Below are 17,629 nucleotides of genomic sequence, written 5' to 3' on the forward strand. Positions count from 1 at the left end.
AGTGTAGTATCTGTTCTTAATAGTTTAACCACTATTATGGAGGCACCGCCTCCATTCTTGGTTATCTAATTTTTGCCACCCCAGCTCCACGGGCTCTGCTTGCACCCTGTGGACGCGATGACCTTGCTGCTGCACTACTGGCTTGTGTCGTCGGGGGATTCTCTTTTTTCATTGCCCTCTTGATTTGCTGGGAGACTTCTGTGCATCTGTTGATGTAGCGGTGGATTTCAGCAAATATAAACAGGGTGTGAAACTTTTCTGGACTTGTTGGGTGCCCATTTTGTGTACTGGATGTACTGTGAATAATCACCAAGTATACATTATGGCTCCTTTTCTACTCCTCGATTTTTTTTTGTATAGCTCTGATACCTTTTGACTTCCCTCGGAATAATGTGTGCAGATGGTGTTGTTCTGTGCAGGAAGGTCATACAAAATATGCAAAACACTAATCTAGATTCTATGGCGAACACAAGAAATACAGCATCCCGACCTCAGTATATCCTTGGTATATCCCACTCCCACATACTTACATTTGAATTCGTCGTGCTGACTCTTTATCTCATTCGGGGGAACATCTTTCCTTCATTATATGCGAAAGCTGGGTTCGACTCCCAGACAGAGTATCGACTATCTTCATGAGTGATTTTTTTCTCACATATATATATAGCAACTTGTGCATTCGAGTTCACTTTCGATGATGTTTAATCTTTGACCTGCCATCTTGATTCTCCAACACCCAGGCAGAGAGTGTACTAGTGTGTGGTATTATCTTGTTTTTGCCAACTGGCATGTATGATCCCTAGCTTACGAAAATGAAGTTGGCAGAGAACATGGAAGCCCGTACAACTTTTCTCCAACGTTTGAGAGTAAGCCTCGATCAACGCTGCTAGTGCGAGTACCTCAAACGTCGTTGAGCATCGCTGGCAGTATTGTTAAAATGTTTGCCCCTCCGATGTAACCTCAGAAACCAAGGGCAAGCAGCGCTAAGAAATCAGCGACCGCTGCGTTTTAGGCGGCTACATAACCTCCCAAAAAAGATCTCCAAGACTAACATCCAACTCCTTCGCCAAACACAGCGTCATCTCATACCCCACCGCAGCCCTAAACGTCGGCGGACCATCCAACCGATCAACAGCCGACGTCCTGGTCAATAGACGCATACTCGTCAGCTCCACTACCGCCGCATACACACCAACGCGTGATATCTCCATATCCGTCTCCTCCCCGGGTATACTAAACTCTGAAGCATGTCGATGTATCCTAGAATCAACATCATTCTCCTCGAGGAGCGCACCGAGTATAGCGAGCATCCTGTCTAGCGTGAATGAGGTTGGGCCAAGGAGGCGTTGAGCGACCTTCGTCACCCCTCCTTTCGTTTTCGTCGGTTTACCCGACGCCCGTCGTTTCCTTTTCTTCTTCTCGTCCAGCCCCCTTCCGAATATCCTCAGATCGGATTTTGGAGGGTTGGTGGATGCGAGGAAGGAAGCTAGGAGTATGAATTTGGATAGTCGTGGGAGGGAGGTGATACCCGCTTCTTTCTCGCCAGAGGGCAGCGCGGTTTTTATGTTGGTTGGAGGGTTGTCGAGGAGGTTTGGCGGTGGTTCGTTCGCCTTTGCCCAGTCTGTGGCGTTTTGAAGGCGGGGGTAGAGTGCGTCGAGGGCGAGAGAAAGGGAGGGATTGAATAGACGACTGAGGCGCATGCGGGTTTCTTCGGAGGGAGGTTGGAAGGCCTCTCCAGAGTCAGAGTCCGCGTCCAGATCCATGTCGCGTTTATTGGCGTCCACCACTGGCTTGACAAACCCCGGCCATCGCGCGGCTGCGATGTACGCTAGCTCATGAGGGTCATGGGTGAACGGGTAACAGACGTCGCACAGGGTAGTGATAAAGTGCGTGTAGAGGGGTTTGAGGGGTGGGTGGGATGAGTACTTTGAGATCAAGTGCTTAACTATGTCTGTAAAGAGTAAGTGAGTGATTTGACAATATTTTTGTCGAAGATGTACCTTCTTTCGTTGGCGGAGGAATGTCAAAGAAATACGGGTCGGGAGACGTGCCTAACGGTGGTCGTATCGTCTCCCATGGGGCCTCTGAGACAAACACGACACAAAGGTCAACTCGGGCCTATCAAAGAAGGTTAGCTGCGCCAGCAAGGACAACAACGAACTCACCAGCTCACCAAGTCGCGTGAGTGGTACCATCAACTCCGGTATCAGCCTCTCAGCGCGTTCCACAACGATGACAAGCCTCACATCTCCCTCCTTCTCCTTCCCTTTACCCAAATACGCATGAACGGCGCGTAAGCCATGCACGAACCCGTCAAAAGTGTCGTTCCACTTCACCCCATTATCTGCACCCCAATTGACGGCTCCATCCTCCCATTGGGGCGTCCAGCTTGCTAGAGAGTTGATTATGGATTCGTAGAGGAGCCGCGCGGAGAAACAGGCGATGGCATCCGCGCGTGCGTAGCTGATCTTTGAGGGTCCTGGTGCAGATGAAAGGTGGTTAAGAACGTTGTCGATTACGGCGATGGTGGTTTGGATGGCGTCGGCGTCGTTTATGTACATGAATGGTGGTGGCATTGTTGAGATGAGGGTTGAGAAGTGTGTTGTGAAGTCTTCGTATCCAGGATGTGTGGTGTCCATCGTTGTGGTTGTTGGGCAAGAGGAGTCCCCGGTCACCAGCGATGTCTCTTCCACTCTTCCACCACTACTTATTCGACCTTTGGTCTCAACTTCATGCCACTCAATGGGCAGCCACCTACAGGCGTCGCTTGGATAACTTCTTCATCTTAGGTGAACTGCAAGTCCCCTATCGCTACGCAGATTCGCCGTGTCCCGAGTTACGAATGACGCCAGGATATAGTCCTTCGTGAACTTTTGCAAGACACGGATTAAATTGACGGAGGGAAAGATCATCAAGAAGTCTAAGGAGGAACATGGCAGCCTCAAACCATCTGCGCAATATTACGAGTAGCAACGGATTCTGCTTTACAGTGGGGAAGCCATACTCATCAACGCGGCGTGAGTCGTTTTCCAAGGTCTAAAACTAAGCTACTTTGACGAGACGTCTCTACATAGCGCAAACCCAAGCCAGGCGATTCATATTACAAGTTATGACGTTTCTATTCGAATTTGGGGCGGGGGATGGCTGCTACTAGTGGCAAGAATCGAATCCTTCTCCCTCAACTGTGTCAATTCCAAAGGCCAACATGGGCACGTCCTGGGGTTTAAATGTACACTGTGGTACTTTGCAACCTCCTGCACTTGCAGATCGGCACCGAGGGGCAGAATGCAATAACACTGTCCATGGAACTCTTCCGAAGGGACCCACGCACACTGCGCTTGACGTAAAGTCGAAACGGGAGACCTGTAACCCTCCATAAACAAGTTAAATGGCCAAAGTACAGGAGGGACTGGTACGCTTTCAGTGGAAGGAAGCGCGACATTCGCCAAGTAGCCCACAGCGTTCTGGCTACAGTTCGGCGTCTGCAGTGCCATGTGAGCTATCAGAAGGAGTGGACTGGGAGGACTTGCCTGTGGTACACAAACTGCTTCACATTAATATCAAGCATGAGCAATCTGGCTGTAGCAGAGGCGACATTGAAGGAGTATTTAGGGCTGAATGTTTAACGCTGGGCCTTCCTTCCTCAAAGATTATGTCCAACGACTCGACCTCCGCACAAGCTCTTACTGTATCGCCCAACAACCCCCAAACTTGATTGGTACACTTCCCAGCAAATTCCCAGATCGAAGACGAAAGGAAACCTAGCTTCCTCTCTATGATTCCAAGCCACTTAATTCAAGTCCTGACTTACTCCCCTAAAGCAACTCCGAGACCTCAGGTACAAAGGGAAATCAAGAGCTTCTTTGACTCCATGCCACTTGATATCCACTCCAGTTAAAGATCAACGATGTTCTACGTAGGTCGCGCAAAGGCCCTCGATCCCCCCTGGAGGCTTCTCCTCTCGGTATCGCTGCCGCAAGAACATCACACATACTATGGGAAAAAAGCACCAGCCTGAGCTTGCCCCGTTGCATTGAGATCATGGATCCTGCGAGTACGATACTCTGTTGACAAATCCAAACCGCAGGTGAACTTTACGACTTCACTCACCATCAGGCCTAAAACATTGAAACGGTCGTGTTGGGCATCCACCAGTGGGATATGCGCGCTTCCCCATGTGCCATCACCTAAAGTCCGCTTGGATCCGTACACCTATCCTCATAGTCCCGTTCTCCTCTTCCCACTCAAACTCCGCTTCCCTTTCAAATAGCTCCTTGACCGGTTGTGCACCATGTTATTGGCTTGAACGCACCAGCTGCAGCCGAACACCAATCCCGTCTTTTCCCCATGAAGACTGCCTCGAATCTAGGGCACCCATTTGTAGCGCTCTTGAAATAATGACACAAAACACGTCATCTTCACAAGAGGTTTATGGCATGGTTCTAGCGTGGCGTTGAACAGGTGATAGTTGTGGAAAACTGCTTGTGTTCGAAGCACGAGAGATTCGAAACTAGAGACGACAAGAGATATAAGCGCTGAACCGGCGCAAGTCATGTCTCCAGGTCCAAAGAGTGGACCCGAGAGGAAAGAAGGGATAAGCGCTGGCCTATTCAATGTCTGTCGACTGCGAAAAGGTCGTCTCAAAACGAGACGAAAGACAAGCGCCACGGGTCTCAAATCAATGTTTGGTGGGGTACATAACGACTCGAAGTTCTCCAAGGAGGCTATCATAGCCAATGATACACACGATGCAGCAGGGGAAAACGTAAAACTCTACAGGACGAATACCAATAATACCCATAAATGCCGTGGACGCCCGCATCGATGTCACGATTGAACAAATTACCAAATAGTCTTACCATTGACGCCGCAGTGTGTTGGGAATCACACCCACGACGCATCGTCAATGTAAGCGACTTGTAACCCTATCTGGCCACAAATTTTTAGGCTTGCGTACATGCCATACCCTCGTGACAAGACCTGGTCAGGAACCGGCCATTCGACGCTCCTAGATGTACAAAATTCAGGCAGTTTCATGATCACGAGTTTGGCTGTTCAAAATTTAAATTACATAACAGCGTGAGTGCGTGTCTATCTTATAGTCTGAGCCCTGACTCGCATACAGTTATATCATATACATCAAGGCCACTTGAATTGGATACGGGCGATCTGGAAAACGATTTAGCTGATTACTGCGTCTATCTAAACCATCGTCAATTGCCCGAACGTCGCCGGCCGAGTATCGGTCAAGAAGCTAACCATTCTCTTCTGACGACCATATACACTTCAAGTATACGTGTCGACTGATGCCCACTACAAACTCTTAGACGAGCCTTGATTCAGATAACGGCAACTCTTACGTGGACACGAGCTATATTTACTCTACAGCCAGCATGACTTCTCGTATAATTGACTCATGACACTTGGTAGATTTCGCAAAAGTCGACAAAACCGTGCGTCCAAATTTCGCGCCATGCGATTCCCCGATAGAACCGTTCTGATAAGGTCACCTTTCAGGGAGAGGGCTCGAGGTCTTATCAAGACAGGTCGTCGTCGCCGCGTCGTACAGCTCCTCAGAACGTGAATCAGCAACTACGTGTTTACATGGAACTCTAAAAGAGGTTCTAACATCAGCAAACCTACAGATTACTTGCCGGCTTTTTGCGACTTTTTGCGGCTGACAGCTTGTTGACAAGTCACAAGCCTAGAAAAGCTTGCAAGTTGACAAGTTACTGCGATTGCGGTTACATATCTTACTATGACTATGTACAGTTACTCTTGTAAAAATTTATGTGTATGATGCTGATCAGTGTACTGATTAACGAAAATAGCACGAAATGCGTCCAATGATCGAGAAAAATGGAAATCCTCCGGGAGAGGAGATGAACCAAAAAGGGGGCTGCACACGCAATGGATTCCAACAATAACTTGTAGATTATGGTGCCCGTTTCTTTCGAACGGGAGGCGTAAAGCCGGACTATCACTTGCAAGAGCGAGTGAGTGACAATGATTGCCAAAATTGAATGAAAAGAAGAGGACGCACCCAATCATCGTGCCCCACATGCCAGAAAGCTCCGATTCGGTCTCTACAAACACAGCATCGTATCGCGCATACACGTTACGCCAATTGGGATTGGAGCGAATACATCCACGGTGGTGTATTGTCGTGTCGTGTTGGACCTGATGTGCATTGCCGTGTCGTGTCGTGTCGGACCAATTAAGTTGCGGATTCTACTATGACGGTCGCTGCATGAGTAGAAAGGCATCTTAGAGTGGCAAAAGCATAGTCGGCAAGAGTGGGGAACACAAGAGAAATTTGGCGGACATTGTGTCTGAGAGAAGACTGCGAAAAGTGGTTCGACTTGCTTATATAATAAGCTGTAACCAAGTTACGCATGTGCATGACGGCTGATGCTTTCCCTCCCATGTTTCCCGTCTCTCCCTGCCAATTCACGGAAACGCATCATCATCAAGATGTCTAACCTGCTCCACAGGCTGTCATTCCTGATTTACAGGTTGGTAGAACGGTTCTTATCGCTGGAGCGAGTCAGGGCATAGGGTATGTTCCAGTCAAATCTGAGTTTTCCAGACTCTAACGTTCCCTTTTCTGTTGTAAAGGGAATCGCATTAGCCTTTGCCAAGGCAGGTGTGTCCGGCTTGGTCCTAGGGGCGTGGAATGTGCAGAAGCAGGAGGAAACAAAAGTGGAAACTCTGAAGATCAACAGCAAGGCCAGGTCCTGGTGGTGAGTATTGACACAACCTCGCCGGAGGCTGTCAGCGTCCTTGAACAGGCAGTGAAATATGCATTTTGCCAGGTCGATATCCTCGCCAACAATGCTGGGATCGGCGTATGAAGTCTCGTCAAGGATATCGACGTTGATAAGTATTAAGTGGTGGCACGACATGGTGCGTTTTTCCTTCCTTTGGCCCACCCGTTGAAGACGTTGATCATTTCTCACTCACAGGTAGTCAACGTCAAAAGTACGTTCCTCGTCACTCAAGCGTATCTCCGCCTGGTAGCGTCATGACCTCTATAGTGGCGGACATGAGCGCCCTTGCGTGTTAGAGGAGACCCCTCGTGACCTCACTGTTTACGCGTACGTTCTGTTTGTGCATTTCCTAATGCGTTTATCCTTTTCTTTTATCCATACTTTTGCCTCCGTTATTTACCAGTCTTTACTCAAGCCACCGTTTTTCGTATATATAAACCTGAACTTTATTTTCTCTCACCTCAGTCGTCATCACATCGTGTCTGACTCTGAGGTGAGATCTTTTCTACTTATATTTACTTATCCGAGACTTACATTTACTTCTACTATAGTTCCGTACGTCTACAGGTAGCTAAACAATACAGTCGTCATCACATCGTGTCTGACTCTGAGTTCCGTACGTCTACAGGTTATGGGCCCCGTTGCGCTCTAATAAACGGAACTACAGACACTGCTTGCTACTTGCTTTACTACCCCACTTGCGACTCGTAAAGCTCAATTTCTGTCCCCACATACATTCCCATAAAAATGTCGTCGAACGCCAACCCACCTATCTTCTCGGATACAGAAAAATTCGACGGCACAAACTTTGCCACCTTCGAAACCCTCATTACAGTTGCGGCCAGCAGCCGAGGCGTTCTAGGCTACTTAAAAGGGACTATACAAAATCCGGCTTCCCCCCAACATCCCACTGATTTACACTACACCCCCGTTGCGCCAAACATTCCACTTCCCGACGATCCCACTCCCTGGTATTCCACTACCCCTTCAGGATCGGAATGGGCGATGCGTGATGCATGGGCGCGCGCATTACTTCTATACAACACTAAAAACGCCATTGGGTTAGGCCTTAAACTCGATGGCACTGCAGCGGAAGCTTGGACTTCACTTACCTCCCAATACAAAATTTCTTCTGACCTCGCCGCTGTCACCACCCAGCGTGATCTCCGTAACACTGTCTTCTCCGACGGTAACGACTTCCCTACCCATGTCTCCAACCTCCGTACGAAATGGGTAACGGCGAACAATGCTGGCGCGAATATCACCGATGCGGATTTCCGGATGATCATCTTGTCTTCGCTCCCAGAATCTTGGGACAGCGTTGTAGGAACGCTGTATGAGGCGAAATCATCCGCGGACGTCATTAGTCGGTTAATGATCCACTGGAGCCGCACAGACCGCTCTAAGTCTGTCTCAAACCCCGCTAACGTCGTAACGGCGTTACAGACAGACGCCAGACGTCCACGCAGCCAGCTTCAGTGTGCAAATAGAAATTGCGGACGACGAGGTCACACCATCGCCAACTGTTATTGGCGTGGGGGAGGAAAAGAGGGACAGTTCCCTCCTGGATTTGGACAACGTGGGGGAGCGAGCAACTCCACCTCCCAAACGACACCTGCAAACGTCTCATCAGTAACGGCAGCCCTCACCGACACCTCACCCACATCTGAAATAACCCTCGCACTTATTTCCAACCTGACAAACGATCACTCCACAACCAAAAATGATCAAGACGTACCCACCTATGCGGACTCTGCGGCGAACAAACATTGTTTCGTCAACCGTTCAGACTTCAGTACATACCACGCACTGTCCAAACCCGACGAGGGGCAACCTGCGAATAAAGGTGGTCAATTCCGTATTGTCGGACACGGAACGGTCACCAAAACTATCGTCTCTGGGTCACTAAAGACGACAATAACGTTCAAACATGCAGTTCACACACCTGATCTCATCGCCAACCTCATCTCCATTGGAAAACTCGATGAAGCGAACTGTTGGGCGCTTTTTGGTGGGGGAGGCGTCACCTTTTATGACCTACATGAGGGAAAGAAGAGAACATTGATGAAAGGTACAGGAAATAACGGAATGTACCTCTTATCGGTTGAACCGCATATCTCCACCACCCACGCTCTCGTCGCACACTCCCTTGCAAAGCCTACCAATCTCGAAGTTTGGCATCGACGTTTTGGACACATTGGTACACGCTCCATCGTCGACATGGCCAAGAAAGGGTTGGTGGATGGACTCGACATTGTGGGAAGTGTCGAGCCCGAAGGAAGATGTGAGGATTGCATATATGGGAAGCAGACGGCGCGCCCATATGATCAGGTGGTGGAACGTGAGACAGAGGTGCTGGAGAGGGTGTACATTGACCTTTGGGGGCCAGCTCGTGTCCGCTCTGTTGGGGGAGCAGAGTACATGATGGCTTTTAACGATGGGGGATCCTCTTACCGTGTGGGATACTTCCTGAACTCCAAGTCTGCGGACACGACCCTCACTGCCTTCGCCGAATTTCACGTTAAGTCGGAACGAGAGACAGGGAAGAAATTAATCCGTGTGAGGGTTGACATGGGGTTCTATAACGACAAGTGGAGGGATTATACAACAAAACACGGCATCATTGTCGAGTTCAGCGCACCTTATGCACACGGACAAAACGGGGTGGCTGAACGTGGGATGCGAACCATCATTGAGAGAACACGCTGTCTTCTCGCCGACTCTGGCCTACCTCCATCTCTCTGGGCTGACGCCGCTGCCTTCACCATCTACACAGGCAACCTCATCCCCTCCACTCGTCAGCCTGAACGTGTACCTGCTGAGAAATGGACGAATAAGCGGCAGGACGTATCTCACCTACGCCCTTTCGGATGCACTGCATATGCCAAGATCCCAGAGGAGATAGGCACGTCAAAGCTGTCGCCTCGATCAATCAAATACGTTTTGATTGGTTATTTTGGGCGTGGTACCTATAAGTTGTGGGATCGGGCATCAGGCACGACAATTAAAAGCCGTGATGTCATTTTTGAGGAAGGAAAGGGACACCGTACTATCACCGACACACCCACACCTACTTTCGACATCGCTTTCGACGACGATGTTACACCTACAACCTCACATGATGCCGGTGACACACCTTCTGGCGTGGTCATCCCACCAAAACCCTTGGCTCCACGTCCTCGTGCTACTGACCCACCTCTACACCCGGATTCCACAACTCACGCCACATCCATCCCTCCATCTACACCAGGCAACGACTCTCCAGCAGCTCAACCATCAGCAGAGTTAGCACCACCTCGGCGCTCTGCCCGCTTAGCCGTCCTGGGGACAGGTGCGCCCACACCTGGGACTACAGTCCTACTGACTACGCTCCCTGATTCCCAGATCCCGCGTAGCTACTGGGAGGCAATGACTCGTCCAGAGCTTTGGAGGCCACCCATGGAGACTGAATGGGCAGTCCTCAATGAGAGGGGCGTATTCGAGCTGGTCGAAGCGCCCCCCGACGCGCGTGTCATTGATTCAATGTGGGTCTATGCGCACAAATACACCGCTGATGGTGATATCGCTAGACGGAAGGCTCGTTTAGTGGCAAAGGGCCATACCCAGATTCCTGGACTCGATTACGACCAAACCTATGCCTCTGTTGTCCGTTTGGAGTCCTTCCGCATGGTTGCCGCCATCGCCGCCGCCCACGACCTTCATATTTGGCAAGTTGATATCGTCGCCGCGTACCTTTACAGCACGAACAAATTCACTACATACATGAACCAACCACCTGGTTTTGTCGCCCGGGGGGAGGAAGATAAGGTCTTACGGGTCATCAAAACCCTATACGGCATGATGCAGGGCGGATACGACTTCCAAGGTGAAATGTCCAACGCATACGAATCTCTGGGATATTACAAGTCTCAGGCGGACCCATGCGTTCATTCACGCATGATCAACGGAGAACACACCATTACCAGCACCTACACCGACGATATATTCGGGGCGTCTTCAACGAAGGAAGAAGCGGAAAAGGCGAAGAAGGAATTTGAGGCGTGTTTCGAGATTAAAGATGTAGGGGACCAGGGATATATTTTGGGGATTCGAGTGGAGAAGGATGAGGAAACGGGTGCGATTTCCTTATCCCAAGAAGCTTATCTTCGGCGAATTTTAGAACGCTTTGGGATGCTACATTGCAACGCAAAATCCACCCCCTTACCCTCAGGAACCATTCTATCCGAGTCCGACTGCGCCAAAACTGACGAAGACCATCACTTCATGAACAATAAACCATATCGTGAGGCTCTCGGATCGTGCATGTGGGCACAGGTCGCCACACGCCCCGACATCGCATACGCGCTCAGCGTTCTTGCACGCTTCCAGGCAAATCCTGGGCCAGCACACTGGAAAGCGATGCTCCACCTCCTCGCATACCTGAAGGGGACGCTCAGCTACAAAATAACTTACCACCGTGGGGCCAGCATCGATCCCATTGGTTTCGTCGACGCCGATTACGCAGGAGACGTTGACACACGCCGATCTACCTCAGGATACGTCTTCACCATGGCCGGAGGACCTGTATCCTGGAGTGCGAAGCGTCAAGCAACCGTAGCGCTATCGACTACGGAGGCGGAGTACATGGCGCTTACACGCGCTGCCCAACAGGCATTATGGATGTATTCATTCATGACCGAAATCGGACTCACGCGCAAATTCCCCGCCATGCTTCACGGTGACAATGCCGCCTCCATCGCTCTCACCCTCAATACCAAAGGACACGCACGCGCGAAACACATTGATATTCGTCACCATTACATCAGGGAACGAGTAGCTGAGGGAGAGATCGAGCTCGTTCAAATTCCATCAGAAGAAAACCTCGCCGACATTTTTACCAAGCCGCTTCCCCGTGTCACCCACCAAAAGCTCATCAGAGCACTCAAATTAGACGTCTAGAGGTCCCTCGTCGTCTGGGGGAGTGTTAGAGGAGACCCCTCGTGACCTCACTGTTTACGCGTACGTTCTGTTTGTGCATTTCCTAATGCGTTTATCCTTTTCTTTTATCCATACTTTTGCCTCCGTTATTTACCAGTCTTTACTCAAGCCACCGTTTTTCGTATATATAAACCTGAACTTTATTTTCTCTCACCTCAGTCGTCATCACATCGTGTCTGACTCTGAGGTGAGATCTTTTCTACTTATATTTACTTATCCGAGACTTACATTTACTTCTACTATAGTTCCGTACGTCTACAGGTAGCTAAACAATACAGTCGTCATCACATCGTGTCTGACTCTGAGTTCCGTACGTCTACATTGCGCCCTTTGCCCAGGATGAAGGTAAGCAGTCCCTGGTTCACGATTGGCGAAATTGAACTTTTCAGCCGATGTTTTACTGATATTTCTACTTTAGAGGCCTACCGTCGACCTTTGCACCACCCCGGTATGACCGCAACTTCACGGCAATTCAGCGATACGTCAGCTGGGCAGGATGCACTGGCGTTGTGGGGAGTACCATTGCCTCCACAGTATCTTCCTCGTACTTCACATCCATCATCCCCAACATCTTCTATTCACTCGATATATACCCAATACGACCCTAATTGGTGTACCGTCGTTCCCTCATAGCTATTGAAGTATTTCCTGCTAATACTATACAATAACCTAGTATAGCTACTGCTCCTTTGTTATTGAATACCAAAAATCAATTTACAGCTTTTCTCAACTTGTTGGCTTGTTGGAACTTGTCAAATGATTTCGCGACTCAACTTGTGGGATTTTTGGATCTACTTGTCAACTTGTGACTTGCGGCTCGTTTGGACTCGTTTGGACTCGTACGAGTTGAAACAAGCCCAAACAAGTCGTGACAAGCGGACTGTAGAAATACTGATGAAACCGCATTCACATTTGGGCTTTTTTCACGGGGTGACAGCAGATGCTTAGTTCATGGACCAGGGTGGCTGCATCTGTAGTCTTTCCCGAACCAAGGGGCAGAGAAGTACGACAAGGAAAACCGTCTGGCGCCTTTTTTCCCCCGAAAACACCAGACATGATGCAAATCGCAGATTTGTCAACAAGGTGATCCCCATCATCGCGTATCAAAGTTTTCTACCCCATACCATCTTCAAGAAGAAAACAATCCATCCCTTATTTCCGGCCCTACTATCCTCTTCGAGTCAATGGAGACTCAATTCCACGGCCTCGTTGTTGGGCCTCTTCGGCGTCGGCGATTCAAATTCATCAGGGCCTTCACCTGGTATGAAAATCTGGGCAGCCTCTTCTTTTGCACAGGTGGTTTGTGAAGTCAGGATCCCACGGGAGGCTCAAATTGGGAGGGAGACCCTTAAAGGATGGGCATGAGAAGAGGGCGATTGGTCTGGGTTGAAACAGAAGAGGAAGTGGGGATACGAAGAGGACCAGATGTAGCCAGATGCGGACCCTTCCAAGCTTCGTTGGATGAAAATTTGGACTCTTTCAAGCTGTTAAGTATCCTGATGACACTTTGACCGTGTAAGACTACCACAACTTGGATCCGCCTAGTCCAGATCCAGCAGGTGACAATCACCGTGACGACATATCAACGCAACTTTGAACTGGCAAAGATCAGTCAAGGCTCGGACATTACGGCGTATATCTCAATATTGGGACCGCTTCGGAATATACCTCTACTTCCAATCTACTTCTGAAATTTCCTCAACGTTAGATGTCAGATATCAAACTCCAAAACGGGCCCACAAGGTATCGCGCCACTCTGGCTCTCATCATCCAAGAATTTCACCAGACAGTTGCGCAGCTGCTTTTCCTGTGAGTGCATATGGCTTTATCATTCAAGTTGCACATCGGAGCCCTCTGTGCATCATGGACTCCGCGTTACAGGTGATTTGAAAACAGTTCTACCAGGGGCGTAAAGCCGGGAATTATCCATTGCACGATACCCTGACCGATGCTGCTACGATACCCTACTCAATTGGCTCCGGGCATCACCAATTTCCTCCGAACAAAACAAATTGCCTCCGAACAAACCAACTGCCTCCGAACAAAACCAGTTGCCTCTGGAGTATATACAAAACCAATTGCCTCCGAACATCAAGCATTGGCTCGGCGTACATCAATTGACTCCGTACATCACCAATTTCCTCCGAACAAAACCAATTGCCTCCGAACAAACCAACTGCCTCCGAACAAAACCAGTTGCCTCTGGAGTATATACAAAACCAATTGCCTCCGAACATCAAGCATTGGCTCGGCGTACATCAATTGACTCCGTACATCAACATTTCCCTCAGTTCCGCACATCAATATTAGCTTTGTATGCATCTTACTAAGGAAGTTAGACGGTGATATAAATAACCAGCAACTTTCATGTCTCTTCCTCAACCACCCATAGCCATCGACTCCAAGTATACATGCTTACCGATACCACAAACATCAAGACAAGCGTTCATTCCCATAATGACTACTCTTACGTGGACAATAGTACACGTAAGCCACGATACCCGGAGTGGGCCTGCCAGTGATTGACGCTTGAACCTGCCAGATTTTTCACAAGTTGACAATCGCACTGTCCGGAAAGATGGTACGTAGAGATTTCACACATGCGCCGAGTCATCAAGAATTCTGTCCTGATCACTTCATTATTCAGCAAGGGGGTTTGAGATTATATCGAGAAGAGCTGTTCTCACCGCGTCGTACAATTCCTCGGAACGCGAATCAGCGGCTGCTTGTTTACCTGGAACTTGCCAAGGTGTTTTAGATCGCGTTTACACTTGGGCGGATTCACGCAGTGACAGCACGGTATGCTTGCTTTATGGACCCCTTGGTTCGGGAAAGACTACACTCGCAGCTACCATAGCGGAGAGGTATGACAAGGAAAACCGTTTGGCAGGGACGTTCTTTTTTTCTGGAGATCCAGGTCACGATCCAGAACGCCGATCCCTCGACAAAATCTTTGCCACCATTGCATACCAAAATTCTATATCCTATCCCATCGTTAGAAAAAAGGTCATTCAAGTCCTTGATTCCGACCCTGCCATCCTCTCCAAATCGCTGGAGACACAATTTCACAGCCTCCTCGTTGGTCCTTTTCGGCGCCGTCGATTTATTAGGGCCCTTATTCGCAGTTTTTTGAAAGTCTGGGCAACCCCCTCTTTCGCACAGGTGTTTTTTGGAGTCTTGATCACGCTCCTTTTCTATATTATACTCCCTGCTGCCACTGATCGTCGCGAGGCGATCTCCTTCATTTTCACTGTCCTCACGGTAGTGTCCGCCGTGGCCGCACGCCCAAGTATTGAAATGGCTATTCAAACACGTCTCGAAGCCTTTCTTTATCCCCCTCCTATGATTGTGGTCATTGACGCAATCAACGAATGTCACGGTCCATTGCAAATGTTGATCAAAATTCTTGCCGACAAGTATTGCGATTCACCTCCACCCATACGATTCTTCGTAACGAGCCGACCAGAAGAAGAAGTTTTGAAAGAATTTAACTGTTATCCCAAGAGAGTTTACCCAATAAACCTAGCAGACTTTCCGGCTCACAAAGATATCGAACTTTTCTGCAAAGAAGAGTTCAAAACTTTGAAGACTAAGCATTTAATCTATTGTGGATCGGGAAAGTTAGACGATTGGCCATCCCCACAGGATTTTGATTTATTAGTGAGAAAATCGGAGGGCCTATTCGTTTACGCTTGGAGCCTCGTCAAGTTCGTAGGTGATTGCAACCAGGGGGGAGATCTGCAATCGAGGCTGAGGCGCGCACTGCACCAACATGATGGCCTTGATACTTTTTTTCGACAGGTTTTGCGGGATGCACCAGAGGTTTACAATCCCGAATTTCACCGGCTGTTGGGCGCTATGTGCTTCCTCTATGCTGAGCTTTCTTTGGGCTCTCTGGTGGTGCTTCTTAGGCTTCATAGCGCAGCCGATGCCCGTCGATTACTTCGAGGCTGCAGATCAATCATTCAGATACCACAAGCCGATCACGAGAATATTACTTTTTTGCACTCATCGCTACGCCATTTTCTAACTGAAAGAAACCGTTCCAATAACTTCACCTTTGATCGCAACAATTACTGGATCGATCCTACGAAGCAGCATCTCTCCCTCTTCTATGATTGCATTGAGCTGATCATCGCGGAGAGCCAAAATGGATCGATCGAAATCGAACCTGATCGAGTGAATTATTTCCAGCTTACCACAAGTTACGCCTGGGAAAATTGGCATCGTCATCTCCTTGATGTCCAACTCACTTGTCGAGGCATCATAGAACTCACAAGGGCGTACTTTGGGGAACGTCATGAAAGCCTGTTCTTATACTTCCTGGACCGCTTGGGCGACGGGACCTTGAATTGGCCTGTAACGCGGGCGTTGGGATACCAACCAATCACATGGCAAGCGCTCGAACATCAACTTTCGAGGTTAGAAGATGCAGACACGGTCGGTACCCCGTTATCATTATGGATGTTCAGTCTAATTTTTGTCTCATATGCGAAGGAACTCTCCGTCCGAATCCAGCGAATCCGCAAATCATTGGAAACCCTTCGATTCCATACCATGTTTCCTGGGGCTCATAAGTTCGACATCAAACACTGCGGCGTCAACAATATTTGGGCTCTCGACTGTTCCGTCGAGGACATATACAATATTGGAGTTGCCATCGAGGCTGGAACTGAACTGGATGAGCTGGGCCCACTCCTAGACCGAGGGAAATGGAAAGAGTTCCTATCAAAAGCCAATACACTTGTTGCAAGAAAGAAGGGTGTCAATGTTGGATCTGAAAGGTCAGCAATTTCATGTTCAGCAGAAATACTGTTTGACGCATGGAAATATCTAGCCAACACACCAAAGGCAACCACCCTCCTGTACCTGAACATCAGCTGGAAAATCCACTGTTACAGAAACACCTGATAATCCACACGAGTGTTGATGTTGCACACAAGACGCTGAAAATACCGATCGATGTATGAATTTCATGTTCTTATCAGACGCTGATACATATTCATTCTCGTATTCAGATCATATTCACCCTTACCCCTCTCACTGCCGACCCCGACAAGCTTTGGCCTGCTATCGTGTGGAAGGTACCGATAATTGATTCTCATCTGGCTACGTTCTCTTATCTTGTTTTTCTCCCAGACTCTTCACTTTGAACAAACGAGTCAGTTCACATTCGCTCTTAATGTCAATTTCTAGCTGACTGGCGTAAATGATAGCCACAACGCAGAACGAACTATTCTGGAGTAGCCGGTAAGCGTAGTCCTCTGTCGGTTATGCATTTAAGCTATTGCTGACTCCAGCTGGGTTCCAGGTCGGGTTTTTGTGTTGTTGAGGAGCTCGATGACGGTACGCTGCAGCCAGGCGATCTACACGCAGTTGTGAAGGTGTGTAACCACTAAGGTGGTCTTCCCTATAAGTACTAATAAGTTGCTTGTTAAGCCTGGATATGCGGCAATTTTACAAAATTTGCATGATGGGCACGACATGTCTGAAGAACTGCCAATGCCATGTAAGACGAGTACCATTGCCGTTTCTAACATGACGGGCTCACGGCTGCGCTTGGCTTTATGTGCGTCTATCAATCTGGCATAGCATCGATTTGGAATGGTTTATTGATTCATCAAAAGGTACGATTGACCCCACAAGTGAAGTTGACGTCTTCTCTCCTGTGGTGGACCTGGACTCCGTTGCGTCAGTGCTTTACCTTCGGCGTCCTTGGGCATGTCTAATGAATGTGATCTTCCATTCAGATCCTTTGGTAAACATGTCTTTGCATGCAAACCTCCTGTGATGCTTCAAGCATATGCCGTCTCTGGTTACCAAGGTTACTCACTTTGCGCGTCCAATTCATCGTGTTAATGGATGTGTACCTCGACAGATCA

General features: G+C 48.8%; 2 protein-coding genes across 2 annotated transcripts; both read right to left on the reverse strand.

The window, feature by feature from the left end:
* Window positions 1-1,016: 1,016 nt before the first annotated feature.
* On the reverse strand, window positions 1,017-2,639 carry LACBIDRAFT_318143 (uncharacterized protein; the record flags this gene model as incomplete). The annotated part of the gene is made up of 3 exons (XM_001879481.1): window positions 1,017-1,951; window positions 2,001-2,118; window positions 2,166-2,639. The coding sequence occupies 3 exons, from the start codon at window positions 2,637-2,639 to the stop codon at window positions 1,017-1,019; spliced, it is 1,527 nt and encodes a 508-aa protein (XP_001879516.1).
* A 3,578-nt stretch (window positions 2,640-6,217) lies between these two features.
* Window positions 6,218-6,403, reverse strand: LACBIDRAFT_318145 (uncharacterized protein; the record flags this gene model as incomplete). The annotated part of the gene is made up of 1 exon (XM_001879482.1): window positions 6,218-6,403. The coding sequence occupies one exon, from the start codon at window positions 6,401-6,403 to the stop codon at window positions 6,218-6,220; it is 186 nt and encodes a 61-aa protein (XP_001879517.1).
* Window positions 6,404-17,629: the final 11,226 nt, after the last annotated feature.

The sequence above is a fragment of the Laccaria bicolor genome, genomic scaffold, assembly GCF_000143565.1.
Source record: "Laccaria bicolor S238N-H82 LACBIscaffold_8 genomic scaffold, whole genome shotgun sequence".
Classification (NCBI taxonomy): Eukaryota; Fungi; Basidiomycota; class Agaricomycetes; order Agaricales; family Hydnangiaceae; genus Laccaria; species Laccaria bicolor.